This window comes from Mustelus asterias, chromosome 19, assembly GCF_964213995.1.
Source record: "Mustelus asterias chromosome 19, sMusAst1.hap1.1, whole genome shotgun sequence".
Classification (NCBI taxonomy): Eukaryota; Metazoa; Chordata; class Chondrichthyes; order Carcharhiniformes; family Triakidae; genus Mustelus; species Mustelus asterias.
The window spans coordinates 78,668,559-78,689,336 of NC_135819.1; the positions used below are offsets into that span (position 1 = coordinate 78,668,559).

Genomic DNA, 20,778 nt, shown 5'->3' on the forward strand with positions numbered 1-20,778 from the left:
CAGATAGACCGGATAGTCTGTTTTGGAATTGATGTTTGAAGAATTGGCCAGGACAACTGAGAAATATCCCCTGATATAAACGCAAAATACTGACGAAGGGTCATCTAGACTCAAAACGTTGAATGTATTCTATCTCCACAGATGTTGTCAGACCTGCTGAGATTTTCCAGCATTTTTCTTTTTATGTGTAGAAATATCCCCTGCTTTCTTCTTTTAAATAGCACCATACATACACCTGAGAGAGAAAACAGACCTTGGTTGAATGTCTCTCTGAAAGTTCGGGTACCACACTGGAGAGTCAGTTGTGCTGAAGTCCCCTTCAGATGCGGAAGTGACAGTGAGTCGCAGTCACAACATTAACTAAGGCGGCACGGTGGGACAGCGGTTAGCCTCACAGCGCCAGGCACCCGGGTTCGATTCCCGGCTTGGGTCACTGCCTGTGTGGAGTCTGCACGTTCTCCCCGTGTCTGTGCGGGTTTCCTCTGAGTGCCCTGGTTTCCTCCCTCAGTCCGAAAGATGTGCAGGTTAGGGTGCATTGACCATGCTAAATTCTCTCTCAGTGTACCCGAACAGGTGCCGGAGTGTGGCGACTGGGGGATTTTCACAGTGACTTCATTGCAGTGTTAATGTAAGCTTACTTGTGACAATAATAAATAAACTTTAAAAAACTTAGTGTGGCTCAGGATACTAACATTTTTAAGCATCATTGCCATCAACATTTGCAGAAGTGTTAAAAGTGAGATGCATGAATGGGGAAAAAAAGAGGAACATAGTGAAAGTCCATTTAAATAAAAGAGCCATTTTTTATACAGGGAGGTATTATTCGAGCAGGTTAAACAGAAGAAAAGATTATAATTTACAACAAAATAGCATTCATTAGTAAAAAGCAAGCAATAAATAAGTGACAAACAGTATTGTTGGAGTGCAGCAAAGGTGGAACTTTAATCTGAGTTTAGGGTTGTGTTGGGGCCGGTGTATTGTACGAACAGAAGTATCCAGAAAGCACCATGGGGAGTTTGACCGCTGCTGCCAGATGTTTCAGGAAAATTAGAGACAGGGTTCAGCTTGTGCAGGCGGGGCACGCTGTGAAAAACATACCTCGAGTTTACACCCAAACTCGCTTTGCCAGTCAAACGACAGTGGCCAAATGTGATAAACTGACTGTCAGAACACAGAGGGATGGGATCAGGTTGGTATTGACTCAATTTTAATTTAGAGAATGAACCTGCCCCCAGATTCAGATAACTGCTCTTCTTTATTTCGAACAAGTAGGGGGGATAATAACATCGTGGCAGCAGAGTGGCACGGTGCTTAGCGCTGCTGCCTCACAGTGCCAGGGACCCAGGTTTGATTCCCGGCTTGGGTCACTGTCTGTGTGGAGTCTGCACGTTCTCCCTGTGTCTGCATGGGTTTCCTCCGGGTGCTCCGGTTTCCTCCCATATCTAACCAAAGATATGCAGGTTTGTGCATTGGCCATGCTAAATTGACCCTAGCATCAGGGGGATTGGCAGGGTAAACATATGGGGTTAAATTGCCCCTTAGTGTCAGGGGGACTAGCTAGGGTAAATGCATGGGGTTATGTGGATAGGGCCTGAGTGGGATTGTTGTGTCAGACTCGATGGGCCAAATGGCCTCCTTCTGCACTGCAGGGATTCTATGATTCCATGATCTTTTGTCATGCTTTCCGCAGAATGTGGGATGGTCAGAGGTTGAGGCACCGCAGTGGGAATGGGAAAAGAATCTGGGACGGCAACTAAAAACAGAGTCAAAGAAGCAGGTTCTCTAAGCAGGCCACCAAGTGTTAGCAACACAGAGAGATTCAAGAGAGAGTGTTTGTGATTAAAGATCAGGGTTGGAAAAACTGCGAACAGGAGGAGCAGAGATGTTCACAAATGTAATTCCAAAGCCATCGTGCTGCAGTTCAGGGAGTGTTGCCGTATTTATGCCAACAAAAATTATACTTTTATGATTTTTATAAAAATGAACATGTCTGATTACGAGATTTTAACCTGCACAAGACTGATTCACGCTCCCTGCATTACAGACTCCTGTCTGCAACGCAGCTGGTAATTGATGATTTTATTCTGGAGTTGTTATAAAGGAAGGCTGGCATTTGTTATCCCAACATATCAGCGAACTCGAAACCACCTCCACCCCCCCCCCCCCCTCCTCCCCCCCACCCCCCATTCTCGGACAGAAAGTTAACATTTCCACGTCCGTGTGACTCTTCTTCAGAGCTGTCAAGATCTGGACAATATCCAGGCTGAGGCTGACAAGTGGCAAGTAATATTCGCGCCACACAAATGACAGGAAATGACCAATGAGAGACACTCTAACCACCGCCCCTTGACATCCAATGGTGTTACCATCACTGAATCCCCCACTGTCAACATCCTTGGGGTTACCATTGACCAGAAACTCAACTGGACTCACCACATAAACACAGTGGCTACAAGAGCAGGTCAGAAGCTAGGAATACTGCGGTGAGTAACTCACCTCCTGACTCCCCAAAGCCTATCCACCATCTACAAGGCACAAGTCAGGAGTGTGATGGAATACTCCCCACTTGCCTGGATGGGTGTAGCTCCAACAACACTCAAGAAGCTCGACACCATCCAGGACAAAGCAGCCCCGCTTGATTGGCACCACACCCATAAACATCCACTCCCTCCACCACCGACGCTCAGTCGCAGCAGTGAGTACTGTCTACAAGATGCACTGCAGTAATTCACCAAAGATCCTTAGACAGCACCTTCTAAAACCACGACCACTTTCATCTAGAAGGACAAGGCAGCAGACACATGGGAACACCACCACCAAGTTCCCCTCCAAGCCACTCACCATCCTGACTTGGAAATATATCGCTGTTCCTTCGCAGTCGCTGGGTCAAAATCCTGGAATTCCCTCCCTAAAGGCATTGTGGGTCAACCCACAGAACATGGACTGCAGCGATTCAATAAGGCAGCTCACCACCACCTTCTCAAGGGGACCTGGGATGGGTCTTTTTTTTTATATTCATTCGTGGGACATGGGCATCACTGGCTGGGCAGCATTTATTGCCCATCCCTAGTTTCCCAAGGGCAGTTGAGAGCCAGCCACAGTGCTGTGCCTCTGGAATCACACGTAGGCCAGAACAGGAAAGCATGGCAGATTTCCTTCCCTAAAAGACATTAGTCAACTCGATGGATTTTTCCAACAATCGGCAATGGTTTCATGCTCATTGGTAGATTCTTAATTCCAGATATTTTTTATTGAATTCAAATTCCACAATCTGCCGTGGCGGGATTCGAACCCGGGTCCCCAGAACATTAGCTGAGTTTCTGGATTAATATTCTGGGGATAATACCACTCGGCCATCGTCTCCCCTTCAAATAAATGCTGGCCAGCCAGCGAAGCCCATGTCCCACGAATGAATACAAAAATTAGTATCAGAGATTCTGCTTTTAAAACAATTCATTCACTCAAACAGGTGGTAAAGAATAACTTGATACTGAACAAGAGAGTCTGGAGAATGACTGCAATTTCCATTTCACCTATTTTGCCGCAACTCTCATTACTCATTCACAGGGTGTGGGTGTCATTGTCTAGGCCAACATTTATTACCCATCCCTAATTGTCCCTTGAGAAGGTGGTGGTGAGCTGCCTTCCTGAACCGCTGCTGTTCCTGTGGTGTAGGTACACCCACACAGCTGTTAGGGAGAGTGTTCCAGGATTTTGACCCAGTTTGACTAATCTGTCGGACAGCTGTCCCAATTCTGGCACAAATTGCCAATGGCAGGTTTCCTTCATTCAAAGAGCACCAGTGAGCAAGCTGGAGGTTTCTATGACAATTCAATGCCTTGATTTGCCCTTTATTCCAGATTTATTTAGTCAGCTGAATTCCAGTTGACAATTCCAGACCTCCTTTCGGGATCTTTCTTTGCCTTGGTGCTATCTTCCCCTTTCAAAAGTCTCCTTAAAACCTTTCATTGTTTTTCAGCCAGATGTTGTTATGTCTTGCGGGTTCCCAGAGTTTTAAATAACCACACTTTTAGACAGAGTGATGGAGCCTCATCCGATGTGTTCCTCAGATCACACCGTGTGCTGCAGACTGAGACACGCTTGTTTGAACACTGACTGTGGTGCGGTAATGATTGATGGGACTCTCCGGATACATATGAACAAACATTGAAGGCAGAATCTTTGCCCTCCACCGAGGCAAATTTGGTAGCTGGGGAGAGGGGGTGGGGAGGATCATTTAATCAGGCAGGAGGGTGTCCGATTAAGTCCCTGGCGGGAAGGCCCCTGTCCAGACACTAATTGAGGCCCTCAGATGGGCATCGACTTTCAGGAACCTCTCAGCTTAGATCACTCAAGCAGTGGGAATTCAGTTTGCATCTGACCACTTCACCCAAGCCTGGCCTCTCACAACTCTGACAATTCACAGGAAAATTTACTGACGTGAAGTTCCCCTGTTCACTGTTTTAATAAAGCTTTTCACGCCCATGGTAAAACAGCATTCAAATAACATTTGTTAGTGACAGTGGAGAAGGTCACCTGGCACAGTGGGTCGAGTTCTAACCTCTGAGCCAGAAGTTCTGGATTCCAGGCTCACTTCAGGACTTGTTGGCCACCGAAGGTGTGTCCGTAATGTGGCCAAGCAAGGTGATAATCCGTCCGAAACAATAAAAAGTGGGAGAGATTCCTGGTGAGCCAGACGGCAGAAAGAAAACCACGGCAGCACTTTGCCATGTATAAACATGGAGCAATCCAATCAAAGGCCCTCTTAGGGCATGGTACCTGAAGGGGGAGGAGTAATAATGGACACTTTAATTTCAGACCAATGGTATTTGGTCAAGGATTAATAATTTTGAGGATTCGGGAATGTTAATTACATTCAGAAACTAGACTGGACTAGCATATAACGACAAGAACAGATCAGAGGCTGGGAATCCTGTGGCGAATAGCTCCTGACTCCCCAAATCATCTCCTGACTCCCCAAGGCCTGTCCACCATCAACAAGGCACAGGTCAGGAGTGTGCTGGAATACTCCCCATTTGCCTGGGTTAGTGCAGCTCCAATAACACTCAGGAAGCTCAACACCATTTCAGGACAAAGCAGCCTACTTTATTGACACTCCTTCCCAGCTTGTGTCACTGTCTGTGCGGAATTTGCACATTCTTCCCGTGTCTGCGTGGGTTTTCTCCGGGTGCTCCGGTTTCCTCCCACAATGGAAAAGATGTGCGGGTTAGGTGGATTGGCCATTCTAAATTGCCCCTTAGTGTCAGGGAGACTGGCTAGGGTAAATACATGGGGTTATGCGGATAAGGCCTGGGTGGGATTGTGGTCGGTGCAAACTCGATGGGCCGAATGGCCTCGTTCTGAACTGTAGATTCTATGAAACAGGATGAGCACTTGGCACATCATAACATTCAGGGCTATGGGCCAAGTGCTGGCAGATGGGATTAGGTGGGAGTTCAGGTGTTTCTAATGTGTCGGTACAGACTCGATGGGCTGAAGGGCCTCATCCACGCTGTATGATTCTATGAAACATTCACTCCCTCCACCACTGGCAAACAGTAGCAGCAGTGTGTACCATCTATAAGATGCACTGCAGGAACTCACCAAGGCTCCTTAGGCTGCATCTTCCAAACCCACGACCACCACTATCTAGAAGGACGAGGGCAGCAGACGCATGGGAATACCACCACCTGGAATTTCCCCTTCAAGCCACTCAGCATCCTGACTTGGGAAATATATCACCGCTCCTTCACTGTTGCTGTGTCAGAATCCTGGAACTCCCTCCAAACAGCACTCTGGGTGTACCTACACCACAGGGACTGCAGCGGGTTCAAGAAGGCAACTCACCTTCACAAGGGCAATTAGCGATGGGTAATAACTTCGGGACGAGCCAGTGATACCCACATCCTGTAAAATGAATTTTAAAACATTGGAGTTCAAACTAAACCTCACCAAAATGGCAATAGTGATCTCAGTATCACAAAAACATCAGTATCACCGGCATGGTGGCACAGTGGTTAGCACTGCTGCCTCACAGCACCAGGGACCCGGGTTCGATTCCGGCCTTAGGTCACTGTCATGTGGAGTTTGCATGTTCTCCCCAGATCTGTGTGGGTTTCCTCCGGGTGCTCCGGTTTCCTCCCACAGTCCAAAGATGTGCGGGTTCGGTGGATTGGCCATGATAAATTTCCCCTTCGTATCAGGGGGACTAGCAGAGTAAATATGTGGGGTTACGGGGATAGAGCCTGGGTGGAATTGTGGTCGGTGCAGACTCGATGGGCCAAATGGCCTCCTTCTGCACTGTAGGGATTCAATGATTCTGTGAAAATTGTTACGGTGCTGATGGAAGCCACGTGGTCCTTTGTTCTGCACTAGCTCTCCAAATGAGCTTTATGACTTCATATCATTTACATCCATCTGAATATAGATATAGGGCCTCAGTTTAGCATCACATCTGAAAGGGAGCACTATTAACAATGGAGTGCTGCCTCAGTACCACACTGGAGTACCAACCTGGCATTGCAGGTATTCAAGCCCTGGAGTGGGTCTTGAATCCAGAACCTTGAGATTCTGAGGTGAGAACGCCACCAACTGAGCCACAGATGGCGGAGGATATCGCCTCCCCACTGTGAACTTGTCCGATTGTTAATTGAAAGCAATGAGGTGAAAATCGGCAGGTTGTATAACAAGCGGCCGAAACCACAAAGTGATGAGGCAGAAAATTACATCATAGACTGGTGTAAAAACCATATTTTTGAGGCCAAGTGTCATGGAGTGACCTTTACACGGGCTGATGTCTTTGAGAGTTGACATGCAAGCTCGACTTAAGTCTAAAAAAAAACTCTGTCACAACGAAATAAAATAAAACACTAAAAATAAAATCATCTTCATTATCATTCATAATCCAATCACTTTAATAATTTGAATAAGAAAATACAAAATAGAAACATAGAAACTAGAAGTAGGAGGAGGCCATTCGGCCCTTCGAGCTTGTTCCACCATTCATCTTGATCATGGCTGATCATCGAATTCAATGTCCTGATCCCTCCCCTCCGCCCCCCCCGCCCCATATCCCTGACCTCTTTAGCCCCAAGAGCTATATCTAATTTCTTCTCGAAATCACACAACGTTTTGGCCTCAAATGAAACGTCTGAAACATTTACTTAGCAGTATACATTATCATTACAATTTATACATTTACAATGAGATTAAATCATTCGCATCTCCAGGATTATACTTTGGTCTGAGATCTTTGAGCTTCGATCCCTCGGAAACTGGGATTGACTTTTACACAAAAATTACATGTTTTTTAGGCCAGAAATCATGGGGTTGACTTTCTCGAGACTGACTTTTCCACAGATCTTTGTGGTGCTTCCCATCAGTCTGATCACCTGTCTGCCACACTAATCAAGCTCCCATTGGTAACCCAGTGGGGAGATGAAGAATATCTTTGTAAATGCTATATAGATAACTGCACCGTAACTTTCCCTGCTGGAAAATAGAAAAGCATTTGTCTTCTGTTTAGGACCATCATGCTGAATAACCCAAAGAAGCGGAATGCTCTGTCACTGACCATGTTAGAATCTCTGCGCAGTGACCTCCTCCATGAAGCAGAAAGCAATGAACTCCGAGTTATCGTGATTTCAGGTAATTCCAGCCGGATTTAATGAGCAACCAAAAACTTAACAACAACCAATTTAACAACCAAGCCAGGAGTGTGATGGAATACTCCCCACTTGCCTGGATGGGTGCAGCTCCAACAACACTCAAGAAGCTCGACACCATCCAGGACAAAGCAGCCCGCATGATTGGCACCCCAACCACAAACATTCAATCCCTCCACCACCGACGCTCAGTAGCAGCAGTGTGTACCATCTACAAGATGCACTGCAGAAATTCACCAAAGATCCTTAGACAGCACCTTCCAAACCCAACAACCACTTCTGCCTCGAAGGACAAGGGCAGCAGGTACATGGGAACACCACCGCCTGCAAGTTCCCCTGCAAGTCACTCACCATCCTGACTTGGAAATATATCGCTATCCCTTCGCAGTCGCTGGGTCAAAATCCTAGAATTCACTCCCTAACGGCATTGTGAGTTAACATGTGGACTGCAGCGATTCAAGAAGGCAGCTCACCACCACCTTCTCAAGGGCAACTCGGGATGGGCAATAAATGCTGGCCAGCCAGCGACGCCCGTGTCCCACAATTGAGTAAAAAAAAGATAATCAGTCAAGCTCCTTGGGAGCTTGACTCATTATCTTAAATTGGTTGTTGTTACTCATTTACCCTTGCTAGAAGTGGCTTACGTTCATACACAGGAACCTATGCTCAAGCCTAGTGTCTTTTTTGAATTATCTGGGAGTTTGGGAAGCCTATCGTTTCCTGTCGCTTTCTCCCTAGCAATACCCCAGCCAATCTGAGTCAGCTTGCCAACCCCTTTTCTCCCGCAGTATAAATTGTTGGGGTTGTTTGAAATTTGGTATTCTTGCATTTGCCCTGATGAGTGCAAGATGAAAAGATTCGGCAACACAAATCTCTTCTCAATAAATATAAGATAAAAGCAGATTACTGCGGATGCTGGAATCTGAAACCAAAAGAGAAAATGCCGGAAAGTCTCAGCAGGTCTGGCAGCATCTGTAAGGAGAGAAAAGAGCTGACGTTTCGAGTCCAGATGACCCTTTGTCAAAGCTAAGAGGCTTAGAAAGTGGGAGATATTTATACTGCAGGGTGAGGGAATGAAAGATGAGTCATAGCCACAGAAACCATGGGAAAGGACTGCTAATGGCAGCCCAGAGAGAGAATAAAGGGTGTGAATGGCCTTCTATGGCTAGGACTCATCTTTCATTCCCTCCCCCTGCTGTATAAATATCTCCCACTTTCTAAGCCTCTTAGCTTTGACAAAGGATCATCTGGACTTGAAACGTCAGCTCTTTTCTCTCCTTACAGATGCTGCCAGACTTGCTGAGATTTTCCAGCGTTTTCTCTTTTGATCAACACATCTCTCTTCTCAGTTCTGTGCCACCAAGTGTCTATTTAATAAGCTCCAGTGGGTCTCCTTAGCTCAAGTCAAGCTCATGTGGTAAAGTGTGAAACTTGGTCAGGGAATCCAGACTGAAGCAAAATTCAACTGCAGCTTTCTGCTGACCTAGATGGTCCGTCCTGTCCACAGCGCCAACCACGGTACAATGGTTAGCTCCCAGGTGGAAGATCAGCGAGTCCTCCTGCTCCTGGTATCTCCTGGTGAACTGGAGTGGATCTGGAGAGGTCAGGCCATGCTGACGGATCACATCGGGCTGCAACTTGTGCCACTGTCAAACTTCACGCATAAACACTGGGACAACGAGCGGAAGACTCATGGTGCTGATGGAACCTTATCCTGGGAAGGTGTCAGCTCCTCAGGAGAGGAGGGCTGGGAAAGGGAAAAGAATAGAATTAATCATTGCAATGGAAATGATTAATCCGGAACACTGTGTTGTGTTAACTCACCACCTGGAGAACAAGGCAAAGGATAGATTCAAATTGGAAAAAAGGCAGCATAAAATAGATGGGAGGGTCTTCTAGACTGAGATATCCATGAAGCAGTCAGATGGAGAATGTTATTTTCATTCATGGGATGTGGGCTTTGCCGGCAATTGTTGCCCATCCCTAGTTGCCCTTGAAAAGTTGGTTGTGCGTCTTCTTCATGAATACAACAAAGAAGTTTGCTAGACCTCATTAAAGGGCAGTGAAGAGATCCACATTGCTGTGGCTCTGGAGTCACGTAGGCCAGACCAGGTAAGGATGGCAGATTTCCTTCCCTAAAGGACATTTGTGAACCAGATGGGTTTTTACAACAATCGATGATCATTTCATGGTCACCATTCACTGATGTGGAGATGCCGGCATTGGACTAGGGTGGGCTCAGTAAGAAGTCTCACAACACCAGCTTAAAGTCCAACAGGTTTATTTGGTAGCACGAGCTTTCAGAGCGCTGCTCCTTCATCAGGTGACTCACCTTCTTGAATCGCTGCAGTCCACATGCTGTGGGTTGATCAAAATGCCATTAGGGAGGGAATTCCAGGATTTTGACTCAGCGATCGAGATCAGGCATCCCACCCGACCACCCCTAGGGGTTTCATCCCTACGCCCATCAAATCATGTCCCCCTCCCCCCCAACCTCAAACCTCACCTTCCCCCCCGCAAACAATCCGATGGATCCAGGTCTCCCTTTCCCTCCTTGCTGGGAGACCCCAGAATTCCCAGTGACCCGGGACTCCCGCACCTCGATTCTGGGGATTGCTTGTAGTTCCAGTCCTGGCCACCATTCGTGGAGGCAGTGCTTGCATTACAGAGCTGCTGGCCAATCATTCTGGGCCAGGGGCGGAAATCTCAACTCCACTCCAGCCAATCAGCATTCCCTCAGAGCGTTAAACGGCTGCTTGGAATCTGTGGGATCCATTCCCCGGCATCCTCTCCATAGCCCTGGCGTTCATCAGATTGATTCCGGGGATGAAAGGGTTGATGTACGAGGAGAGATTAAACAGTTTGGACTTGTACTCACTGGAGTTTAGGAGGATGAGAGGGGAAGCTGATCGAGGTATATAAAATGTTAAAAGGGATTGATAAAGCAAATGGAGACCAAATGTTTCCTCTTGTGGGGCAGTCTAGAACAAGAGGTCACAGGTATAGGTTGTGAGGCGGTAGATTTAAAACTGAGATGAGGAGGAACTACTTCTCGCAGAGGGTGGTGAATTTGTGGAACTCGCTGCCCCATCGCGCGGTGGAGTCTGAATCGATGAATGGTTTCAAGAAGGAGATATATTTCTAATTTTAAAAAGGGATAAGGGGATATGGGGAACAGGTGGGGTGGTGGATTTGAGACCAGGGAGAGATCAGCCATGATCTGATTGAATGGCGGAGCTGGCTCGAAGGGCTGAATTTGCCAACTTCTGCTCCTAATTCCTATGTTCCTACAACGTCAGCAAAATTCCTCTCCATGTCTCTGGATCGATGCCCCAGTTAGATAGTCACGATGCTACTGAGCCTGCTCATGTTCTACTTGGGAAGGATCAACTTGATGGACTGAAAGTCTTCCCTCATCTTTATGTATCTATGGGAGAGCTGGGAATAGGCTCTCTCTCTCTCTCTCTCTCCATATCCTCAGCTCAGAACAACAGAAAGGAAGAAAACAATACATTTTTGTTTAGCAAAAGAATGTGTGAATAAGAGACATTGCCAGAAATATTTTCATTTATTCTAAATGCAACATCAGTGTCCTATTTCCATTTGAGGCTGATTCTGTGTGATTCCCGTGTGCAGCTGAAGGGCCTGTATTTTCATCTGGCCATGATCTCAAGGAACTAAGCTCTGCAGTAGGATGGGATCACCATGCTGAGGTCTTTGCAGTCTGCACTGAAGTAAGCAGATCAATTTATAACTGACTTATTGAATAACAACAGCAACTTGCATTTATGTAACATCTTTATAAAACAAAGGCATGATTATTGTTAAGGTTCAGGTTATAAACTCCAAAGTGTTTATGAAGCCCGCCTGAATCATAAGTTTTGCATCTTAAATTTGGCTAGGATAAGCATGAGATGTTGCGTTTCAGATATGATTTAAATGACCCACGAGGGAGATTTTATCAAACAAAGTTTATTTAAGAATATAGTTAACATGTATAGTAAGAAAATTAGCAAGAACTTTTATCAATTACAAACAAGAAACTAACAATCATGATAATGTATAACCCTTAATGAATATATATAAGTTGTCCCAATCAAACCAAAACCTCCCATAGACAAAAGACCCTTTCACAGGTTTAACGCAGCGCAGACTAATGCTCATGTGATACTGGGATCAAGGCCGTTAGTTGAATTCTTCAGTCAAATGCTCTTGAGACTCCAAACAGTTTGAAGACAAGACAGCTTCCCAAAGCACCACAGAGACTCTGGTTCAGCCCCCAAGAACACAGATTTTTACCCTTCAGGAAAACAAGTTCTTGTTCTCAGTTAACCATCAGAATTTTCAAAACAACAGGGAGAGGGAAAACACTTCTTTTTAGCTTGCTGTCCCTTCTAAAACTCAAACTCAAACCTGAGCTCCAAACTGAAAATGAAATCCCTGTCACAGTTTTTTCTCCTCCCAACAATGACATCACCGAAGACTGAGCATAAATTTTTAAAAAACTCTTTAAAGGTACATTACATGATCCAACAAAATTTAACACGAGTCAGATGAGGAGATATTGAGGTGGGTTTAAAGGGTGTCTCAAAGAAGGAGAAAGAGGGAATTCAGGACTTTAGCACCCAGGGAGCCAATGGCATGGCCACCTATGGTGAAGTGATGAAAACTGGGGAAGATAATTTAGCAAGACGTAACAAGACATTATTTTTAAAAAAATCATTGATGGGATATGGGCATTGCTGGTTGGACCAGCATTTATTGTACATCCCTAACTGCCCTCCATTTCAGAGCACATGTATTTACATGTAGGCCAGACCAGGTAGATTTCCTTCCCTAAAGTACATTAATGAACCAGATGTTTTTTTATGACAATCGACAATGGTTTCATGGTCATCATTGATCTTTTAATTCCAGATTTTGAATTCAAATTTCACCATCTGCTGTGGTGGGATTCAAACCCAGCTTCCCAGATCTTGCCCTGCGTCTCTGGAATACTAGCCCAGTGACAATGCCACTATGCCACACCCCCCCTAAGTACTGAAGTGCCCGACACAATGGCAAAAACTAGGAGAATGAAGATTTCCGTGGTTTATCAATAGGATCTTGACTTGCTGTGTGCCTGTCTTGCAATAAGCAACATACAATATGTGGTTCAAAATTTAATTGCCTTAACAATTGGCCGAGTGTTGTGAGGGAATGAGAAGTTGAGCCATATAGACCTCATCAAGTGGAGGAGTACAGCAGGCAGGATCAGACTTAACTGTACACATGGACATACGAGTTAGCAACAGAAGGAGGCCATTCAGCCCCTCGAGCCTATTCCACCGTTGATGGGATCCTGGCTGATCTGGTCATGGCCTCAACTCCACTTTCCTCTCTACCCCTAAATCCTTTGACTTGTCAATCAAGAAACTATCTCGGTCAGCTTTTAAAACACTCAATGACCCAGCCCCACTGGCTCTGAGGGAGAGAATTCCAAACACGACTGACCCCCTGAGAGAAAATTCTCCTCATCTTGGTCTGAAGTGGGAGACCCCTTATTATTAAACTCTGTCCGCTACCACGAAACACACCAGGGAGGGGGAGGAAAATCACATCCCTCATCTTAGAATCATAGGTTCCTGACAGTGCACTGACCACAATCCCACCCAGGCCCTATTCCCGTAACCCCACATATTTACCCTGCTAATCCCCTGACACTAAGGGGCAATTTAGCATGGCCAATCAACCTAACCCGCACATCTTTGGACTGTGGGAGGAAACCGGAGCACCCGGAGGAAACCCACGCAGACACGGGGAGAACATGCAAACTCCACACAGACAGTGACCCGAGGCTGGAATTGAACCCCGGGTCCTTGGCGCTGTGAGGCAGCAGTGCTAACCACTGTGCCATTGTGCCACCCTTATGAATAAAGGTTGAACAGGTTGGAACAAGAGGTGATGTTATTGAAACGAGAGGGGACATGATTGGGTGGATTCCTGAAGAATATTTCCGTTTGTGAAAGAGACAATAACTAGGCCACGCTGTGCGGCACGATGGCACAGTGGTTAGCACTGCTGCTTCACAGCGCCAGGGACCCGGGTTCAATTCCAGCCTTGGGTCACTGTCCGTGTGGAGTTTGCATGTTCTCCCCATGTCTGCCTGGGTTTCCTCCCACATTCCAAAGATGTGCAGCTCACGTCCAACCCTTGAGATGCCTTGCCCTTATATTGTGGCTTGTTGTCTTCTTGTCCCTTGGAGCTTTTCCATTTTTTATTCATGTTAGTCTTTTTTTCATGCGGAATGGAAGTAGTGGGGAGTATTTGTGTGGTGGGGGAAAAGGAAAAAGGGGGGTCTTTTGTTCGTGAGGTAGGTTGGGGGAAGGAGAAACTTGAGGAGGTAAAGAGGGGGCCAGAGGGAGGGGGGTTTGTGTACTGCATTGGGTAGAATCTCGAAATATTCTGTAAATGTCTAGAGCAGTAGTGGTTGACCAGGGAAACGTTCAGGCCCTTTGGGGACCAGGGGGGTTATCCATGTGTGAGAGAGTGCTGGGTATTAAAAGAGGGTACTAAAAGAGATGGTGGGAGAAATAGCAAATGCACTAGTGGTAATTTACCAAAATTCGCTGGATTCTGGCGTGGTTCCCGCAGATTGGAAAACAGCAAATGTGACGCCACTGTTTAAAAAAGCAGGTAGACCAAAAGGCAGGTAACTATAAACCGGTTAGCTTAACTTCTATAGTAGGGAAAATGCTTGAATCTATCATCAAGGAAGAAATAGCGAGACATCTGGATATAAATTATCCCATTGGTAAGATGCAGCATGGGTTCATGAAGGGAAAGTCATGTTTGACTAATTTGGTGGAATTCTTTGAGAACATTACATGTGTAGTGGACAATGGGGTGTGGTGTATCTGGATTTCCGGAAGGCACAAGGTGCCGCACCAAAGACTGCTACATAAGATAAAGATGCAGATGTTACAGGTGATGTATTAGCATGGAAAGAGGATTGGTTAACTAACAGAAAGCAAAGAGTGGGGGTTTTTCTGGTTCGGCGATCAGTGAATAGTGGTGTGCCTCAGGGATCAGTGTTGGGACCGCCATTTACGATTTACATAGATGATTTGGAGTTGGGGACCAAGTGTAGTGTGTCAAAATTCGCAGATGACACTAAGATGAGTGGCAGAGCAAAGTGTGCAGAGGATGCTGAAAGTCTGCAAAGGGATATAGATAGTCTAAGTGAGTGGGCGAGGGTCTGGCAGATGGAGTACAATGCTGGTAAATGTGAGGTCATCCATTTTGGTAGGAATAGCAGCAAAATGGACTATTATTTAAATGGTAAAAAATTGCAGCATGCTGCTGTGCAGAAGGACCTGGGTGTCCTTGTGCAGGAATCTCAAGGAGTTCGTTTGCAGGTGCAGCAGGTAATTAAGAAGGCAAATGGAATTTTGTCCTTCATTGCTAGAGGGATGGAGTTTAAAAACAGCGAGGTTATGTTGCAGCTGTATAAGATGCTGGTGAGGCCACACCTGGAGTACAGTTTTGGTCTCCTTACTTGAGAAAGGATATACTGGCACTGGAGAGGGTGCAGAGGAGATTCACTAGGTTGATTCCGGAGTTGAGAGGGTTGGCTTATGAGGAGAGACTGAGTAGACTGGGGTTATACTCATTGGAATTCAGAAGAATGAGGGGAGATCTTATAGAAACATATAAGATTATGAAGGGACTAGATAGGATAGAAGTAGGGAAGTTGTTTCCACTGGCAGGTGAAACTAGAACTAGGGGACATGGCCTCAAAATAAGGGGAAGTAGATTTAGGACTGAGTTGAGGAGGAACTTCTTCACACAAAGGGTTGTGAATCTGTGGAATTCCCTGCCCAGTGAAGCAGTTGAGGCTACCTCATTGAATGTTTTTAAGGCAAGGATAGATAAATTTTTGAACAGCAAAGGAATTAAGGGTTATGGTGAGCGGGCGGGTAAGTGGAGCTGAGTCCACAAAAAGATCAGCCATGATCTTATTGAATGGCGGAGCAGGCTCGAGGGGCCAGATGGCCTACTCCTGCTCCTAGTTCTTATGTTCTTATGTATTGGGAAGGTGATGAGTGAGTACTTCTCTTTTGGGTTACGCTCAGGGATATGATTGAGGTGTATAAGACTGTGGAGGGTCCGGATAGGGTGAGTAGGGAGCAGTTGTTCCCCTTCATTGGGGGGTCCATCCCGGGAGGTAGTAGTTTTAGGATAAAGGTCAATATATTCAGAAGGGATTTGAGAAAAGGCCTTTTTCACTCAGAGGGTGGTGGCTATCCAGAATGCACTGCTTGGGGAGGTAAATGGGGCCTTACCACTTTTCAGGTTATATTTGGGTGGACCTTTGAGATCTCTTAATATTCCCTGTTCTGGAACCTGTGTAGGATACTGGGGTTAATCCATCTTTAGTGGTAATTGTTGTTGGAGTAGATTCGGTGGGCCGAATTGCCCCTTAGTGTCCCAAGATGTGCAGGTTAGGTGGATTGGCTATGTTAAATTGCCCCTTAGTGTCCCAAGATGTGTAAGTTTGATTTGATTTATTATTGTCACATGTATTAGTGTAAAGTGAAAAGTATTGTTTCTTGCGAGCTATACAGACAAAGCATACCTTTCATAGAGAAGGAAAGGAGAGAGTGCAGAATGTAGTGTTACAGTCATAGCGAGGGTGTAGAGAAAGATCAACTTAATATAAGGTAGGTCCATTCAAAAATCTGATGGCAGCAGGGAAGAAGCTGTTCTTGAGTTGGTTGGTACCTGACCTCAGACTTTTCTTAGGGGAATTAGCGGGGTAAATATGTGGGGTTACGGGGATGAGGCCTGGGTAAGATGCTCTGTCGGAAAGTCAGTGCAGACCTGATGGGCCGAATGGTTAGATTTTTGATGGGAAGGGAGTCGAGGGTTATTGGGGAGCAGACAGAAAAGTGGAGTTGAGGCCACAGGCAGATCGGCTATGATCTTATCGAATGGTAGAGCAGGCTCAAAGGGCCGAATGGCCTACTCCTGCTCCTACGTCCCACCTTTCTAAGTCCTAAATGACCTTGGATAACCAAGAGCAGTAAAATTAAATACCACCAGGTTGGCTCTGCTAATCACATTTTTCATAACCTGTAGGTCATGACCCTGCTTCAGGATATCCCGGTGCCAATTATTGCGAAAGTTAACGGTTTGGCCACAGCCGCTGGCTGCCAGCTCGTTGCCAGTTGCGACCTTGCCGTGGTGTCGGACAAGTCAAAGTTTGCCACTCCTGGCATCAATGTCGGGCTCTTCTGTTCCACGCCAGCCGTCGCGGTGGGACGATCTGTCCCTCGGAAGGTACGTCATGGCAGCGTTTCGGCTGGATTAAGCTTCACTGGAATGTGTTGGCGCTGCAGTCGGAATATTGTCTCAGTTACAGCGGTGCCCTTCGAGACTTTCCCAGTGTTTTCAATCACAAATCATATAGCTTCCTACAATCCCACAAACACTGCAAATCTATTCCTTTTTGCAAGCTCTTAGAGAGCTGTAACCAAGACCACTGGTTTAGGATAAGATAGAAGCAGGGAGGTAATTTTCACTGGCAGGTAAAACTAGAACTAAGGGGCATGGCCTCAAAATAAGGGGGAGCAGATTTAGGACTGAGTTGAAGAGGAACTTCTTCACTCAAAGGGTTGTGAATCTGTGGAATTCCCTGCCCAGTGAAGCAGTTGAGGCTACCTTGTTGAATGTTTTTAAGGCAAAGATAGATAAATTTTTGAACAATAAAGGACTTAAGGGTTATGGTGAGCGGGCGGGTAAGTGGAGCTGAGTCCACGAAAAGATCAGCCATGATCTTATTGAATGGCAGAGCAGGCTCGAGGGGCCAGATGGCCTACTCCTGCTCCTAGTTCTTGTGTTCATATGTAAGATTTTCAGAAAATAATTGGGTGGGATCACAGAATGTTATTCCCATTACTGGTAGCAGTTTTAGAATCTTATGTGATAAAATTGTAATTGACTTTTCCAAAGAACCACAAACCGTTCATTGTTGAAGTTACTGAACTAATGAAAGAAAAGGAAAGTTATTTACATAGCCCCTTTCATAACCTCAGGTTTATCCATGCTGTGTAGGTTAGGGGGGTTTAGCTATGGGAAATGTGTGGGGTTATGGGGATAGGGCGGCCGTGTGGGTTTGGGTCAGGTACTCTTGTCAGGGAATTGGTGTAGACTTGATAGCCGAGTGGCCTCTTCTGCACTGCAGGTATTCTAGGATTCTGTGTTTGAAAAGCACTTTGCAAGTATTTTTGAAGTCACTGTTGTGGGGCTCCTGTGGCACACTGGGTAGCTTCCTGAACTCTGGGCTGGGAGCTCCAGGTTCAGGTCCCACTTCAGGAAGTGATGGTCACACAAGATTTGTGATAACGCAGCCAAACAGGTTGATTAACAGCCTGTAAATCTCTCCAATTCAGCTGGTGGGAGAGATTCCTGGTCAGCCCTATCACAAAAGGCAATCGCAAACCACTACAGAGTCATGGACCAATCCAATGGAAGTCCATGGTCACCAATGGCCACTTAGAACATGTTACCTGAAGGAGAAGTCGTTGTTCTAATGTAGGAAACGCAGCAACCAATCTGTACACAGAAAGCCGCGATAAACAGAATGTGATAATTTTTTAATGATGTTCATTGAGGAATAAATATTGATTAGTGTGCTAGATAACTCCCCTGTCCTTCTCCAAAACACTGCTGTGGGATCTTTTATGTCAACCTGAGAGAGCAGGCCAAGCCCTCGGTTTTATGTCTCGTCCAAAGTGTGGCAGCTCTGACAGTGTAGCACTGCCTCGGTACTGTCCTGGAGAGCAAAGTTTGATTTTTGGATTTAAGTGGGGGTGGCACGGTGGCACAGTGGTTAGCACTGCTGTCTCACAGCGCCAGGGACCCGGGTTCGATTCCGGCCTTGGGGTCACTGTCTGTGTGGAGTTTGCACATTCTCCCCATGTCTATGTGGGTTCCCTCCGGGCACTCCAGTTTCCTCCCACAGACCATAGATGTGCGGGTTAGGTTGATTGGTCATGCTAAATTGCTCCTTAGTGTCAGGGGAACTAGCTAGGGTAAATGTGTGAGGTTATAGGGAAAGGGCCTGGGTGGGATTGTGGTCGGTGCAGACTCGATGGGCCAAATGGCCTCCTTCTGCACTGTAGGATTGTATGAAGTCCGAGAGTGGGACTTGAAGCCACAATTTCCTCTTTCAGGTTGCTCTTTCTTTCCCTGTGAGACGTGATTTCCTGCTGTCGTCTCTGTTCTCCCTCATCCTTCCCAGCCCAAGCGGAAAAATTAGAGAGATACTCCAGCCTGGGTCAGCGCTATCGGGAAATAAATTAGCAAAAAAAATTCGGGGTGGAAAAGAATCTGTTTGCTCAGTTTTCTCGCAGAAGGTTTGAATAAATTCTGTTTGTAACAGATCGCTTTAGAAATGCTGTTTACAGGAGAGCCAATTTCTGCGCACGACGCGCTGCTGCACGGGCTGGTTAGCCGGGTGGTCCCTGAGGACAAGCTGGACGAGGCGACCATGAGAATTGCCAGCAAGATCTGTGAAACTAGCAGGTCTGTCGTGGCGCTGGGAAAAGCCACATTCTACAAACAAATGGCCCAAAACCGAAATGAGGCCTATCAGATCACCGCACGGGTCATGGTGGACAATCTCGCGCTGAGGGACGGCCAGGAAGGAATCCAGTCCTTTATCCAGAAGCGGAAACCTGTTTGGACACATTCCATGGAGAAGGCGCATGAATAACAACCTTTGTCGTCGAGGTGTGTGCAGCGATTAGATCAAGAGATTTCCAAAAGAAAGAACCCCCACGGGATCGAATTACAGCTCACTGTAAATTTCCCAATGTCAGATTCAATTCACTTCAGGCAATCTGATTTCCACCGACATGAAATGAATTGTTAATAGAAAATAGACATTACTGTAAATAAAAGAAAATGTAATTTGCTGTGGAATTATGTTCAACCTGCAAAGGAATTTTACCAGAAAACACAAGTTTGAATGGTTCAAGTTTATTTATTATGGTCACAAGTAAGGCTTACATTAACACCGCAATGAACTTACTGTGAAAATCCCCTCGTCGCCACACTCCGGCGCCTGTTCGGGTACACTGAGGGAGAATTTAGCATGGCCAATGCACCTAACCAGCACGTCTTTTGGACTGTGAGAGGAAACCGGAGCACCCGGAGGAAACCCACGCAGACACTGGGAGAACGTGCAGACTCCGCACAGACAGTGACCCAAGCCGGGCATCAAGCTCAGATCCCTGGCGCTGTGAGGCAGCAGTGCTAACCATGCCACCTAACAATCATGCGCTGTAGAATTTCAGTATTGAAAGTAAAGATCTATGCACTCACACTGGAATATTACAAAATCAGTCAAGAGGAACTGGCATTACCCGTTCTCAGGTATCTGGCCCGGCCACTTTGATGTAAAGGTTGTTCTCTAGCTTGTAGCTGAAGGACCTTCTTAGTACTAACCACTGCGCCACCGTGCTGCTCATGATAGAATGATGTGTCACAGAAGGAGGCCATTATGTAAGTGTCAGCTCATTGAAAGAGCTATCCAATTAGTGCCACTCTCCTTCCTTCCATGATTGCCCAGTAATTTATCCCTTTTCAAGGATAAACCCAATTCCCCTTTCAAAGGTTACTATGGAATCTATTTCCTTTACCCTTTCAGACAGTGCATTCCAGATTACATCAGCTCATGCATAAAATAATTCTCCTTAGCTTGCGCTTGGTTCTTTTGCCACTTACCTGTGTTGCCTGGTTACTGACCCTCCTGCCAGTGGTAACTGTTGGGTTATGCATTATTATTTTGCTAAGCAATGAAAGATGATTCTAAGTTCCCTGATAGCTCGGTTTAACCAGTGAGTTTATTAGGAGCTCAACTATATGGATGAGGAAAGGCCAGGTTTGGTCTAACTAAAATAAAAACAAAATACTGCGGATGCTGGAATCTGAAACAAAAACAGGAAATGTTGGAAAATCTCTGCTGGTCCGACAGCATCTGTGGAGAGAGAATAGAGCCAACGTTTCAAGTCTGGATGACCCTTCGTCAGTGATTCGAAACGCTGGCTCTATTCTCTCTCCACAGATG

General features: G+C 46.1%; 1 protein-coding gene across 1 annotated transcript; it reads left to right on the top strand.

Moving 5' to 3' along the window:
- The first annotated feature begins 985 nt into the window (after positions 1 to 985).
- On the top strand, positions 986 to 19,671 carry echdc3 (enoyl CoA hydratase domain containing 3). The gene is made up of 5 exons (XM_078235959.1): positions 986 to 1,189; positions 7,526 to 7,647; positions 11,301 to 11,398; positions 16,785 to 16,985; positions 19,090 to 19,671. Exons 1-5 carry the CDS (start codon positions 1,008 to 1,010, stop codon positions 19,420 to 19,422), a joined length of 936 nt encoding a protein of 311 aa, XP_078092085.1. The 5' UTR covers positions 986 to 1,007; the 3' UTR covers positions 19,423 to 19,671.
- Positions 19,672 to 20,778: the final 1,107 nt, after the last annotated feature.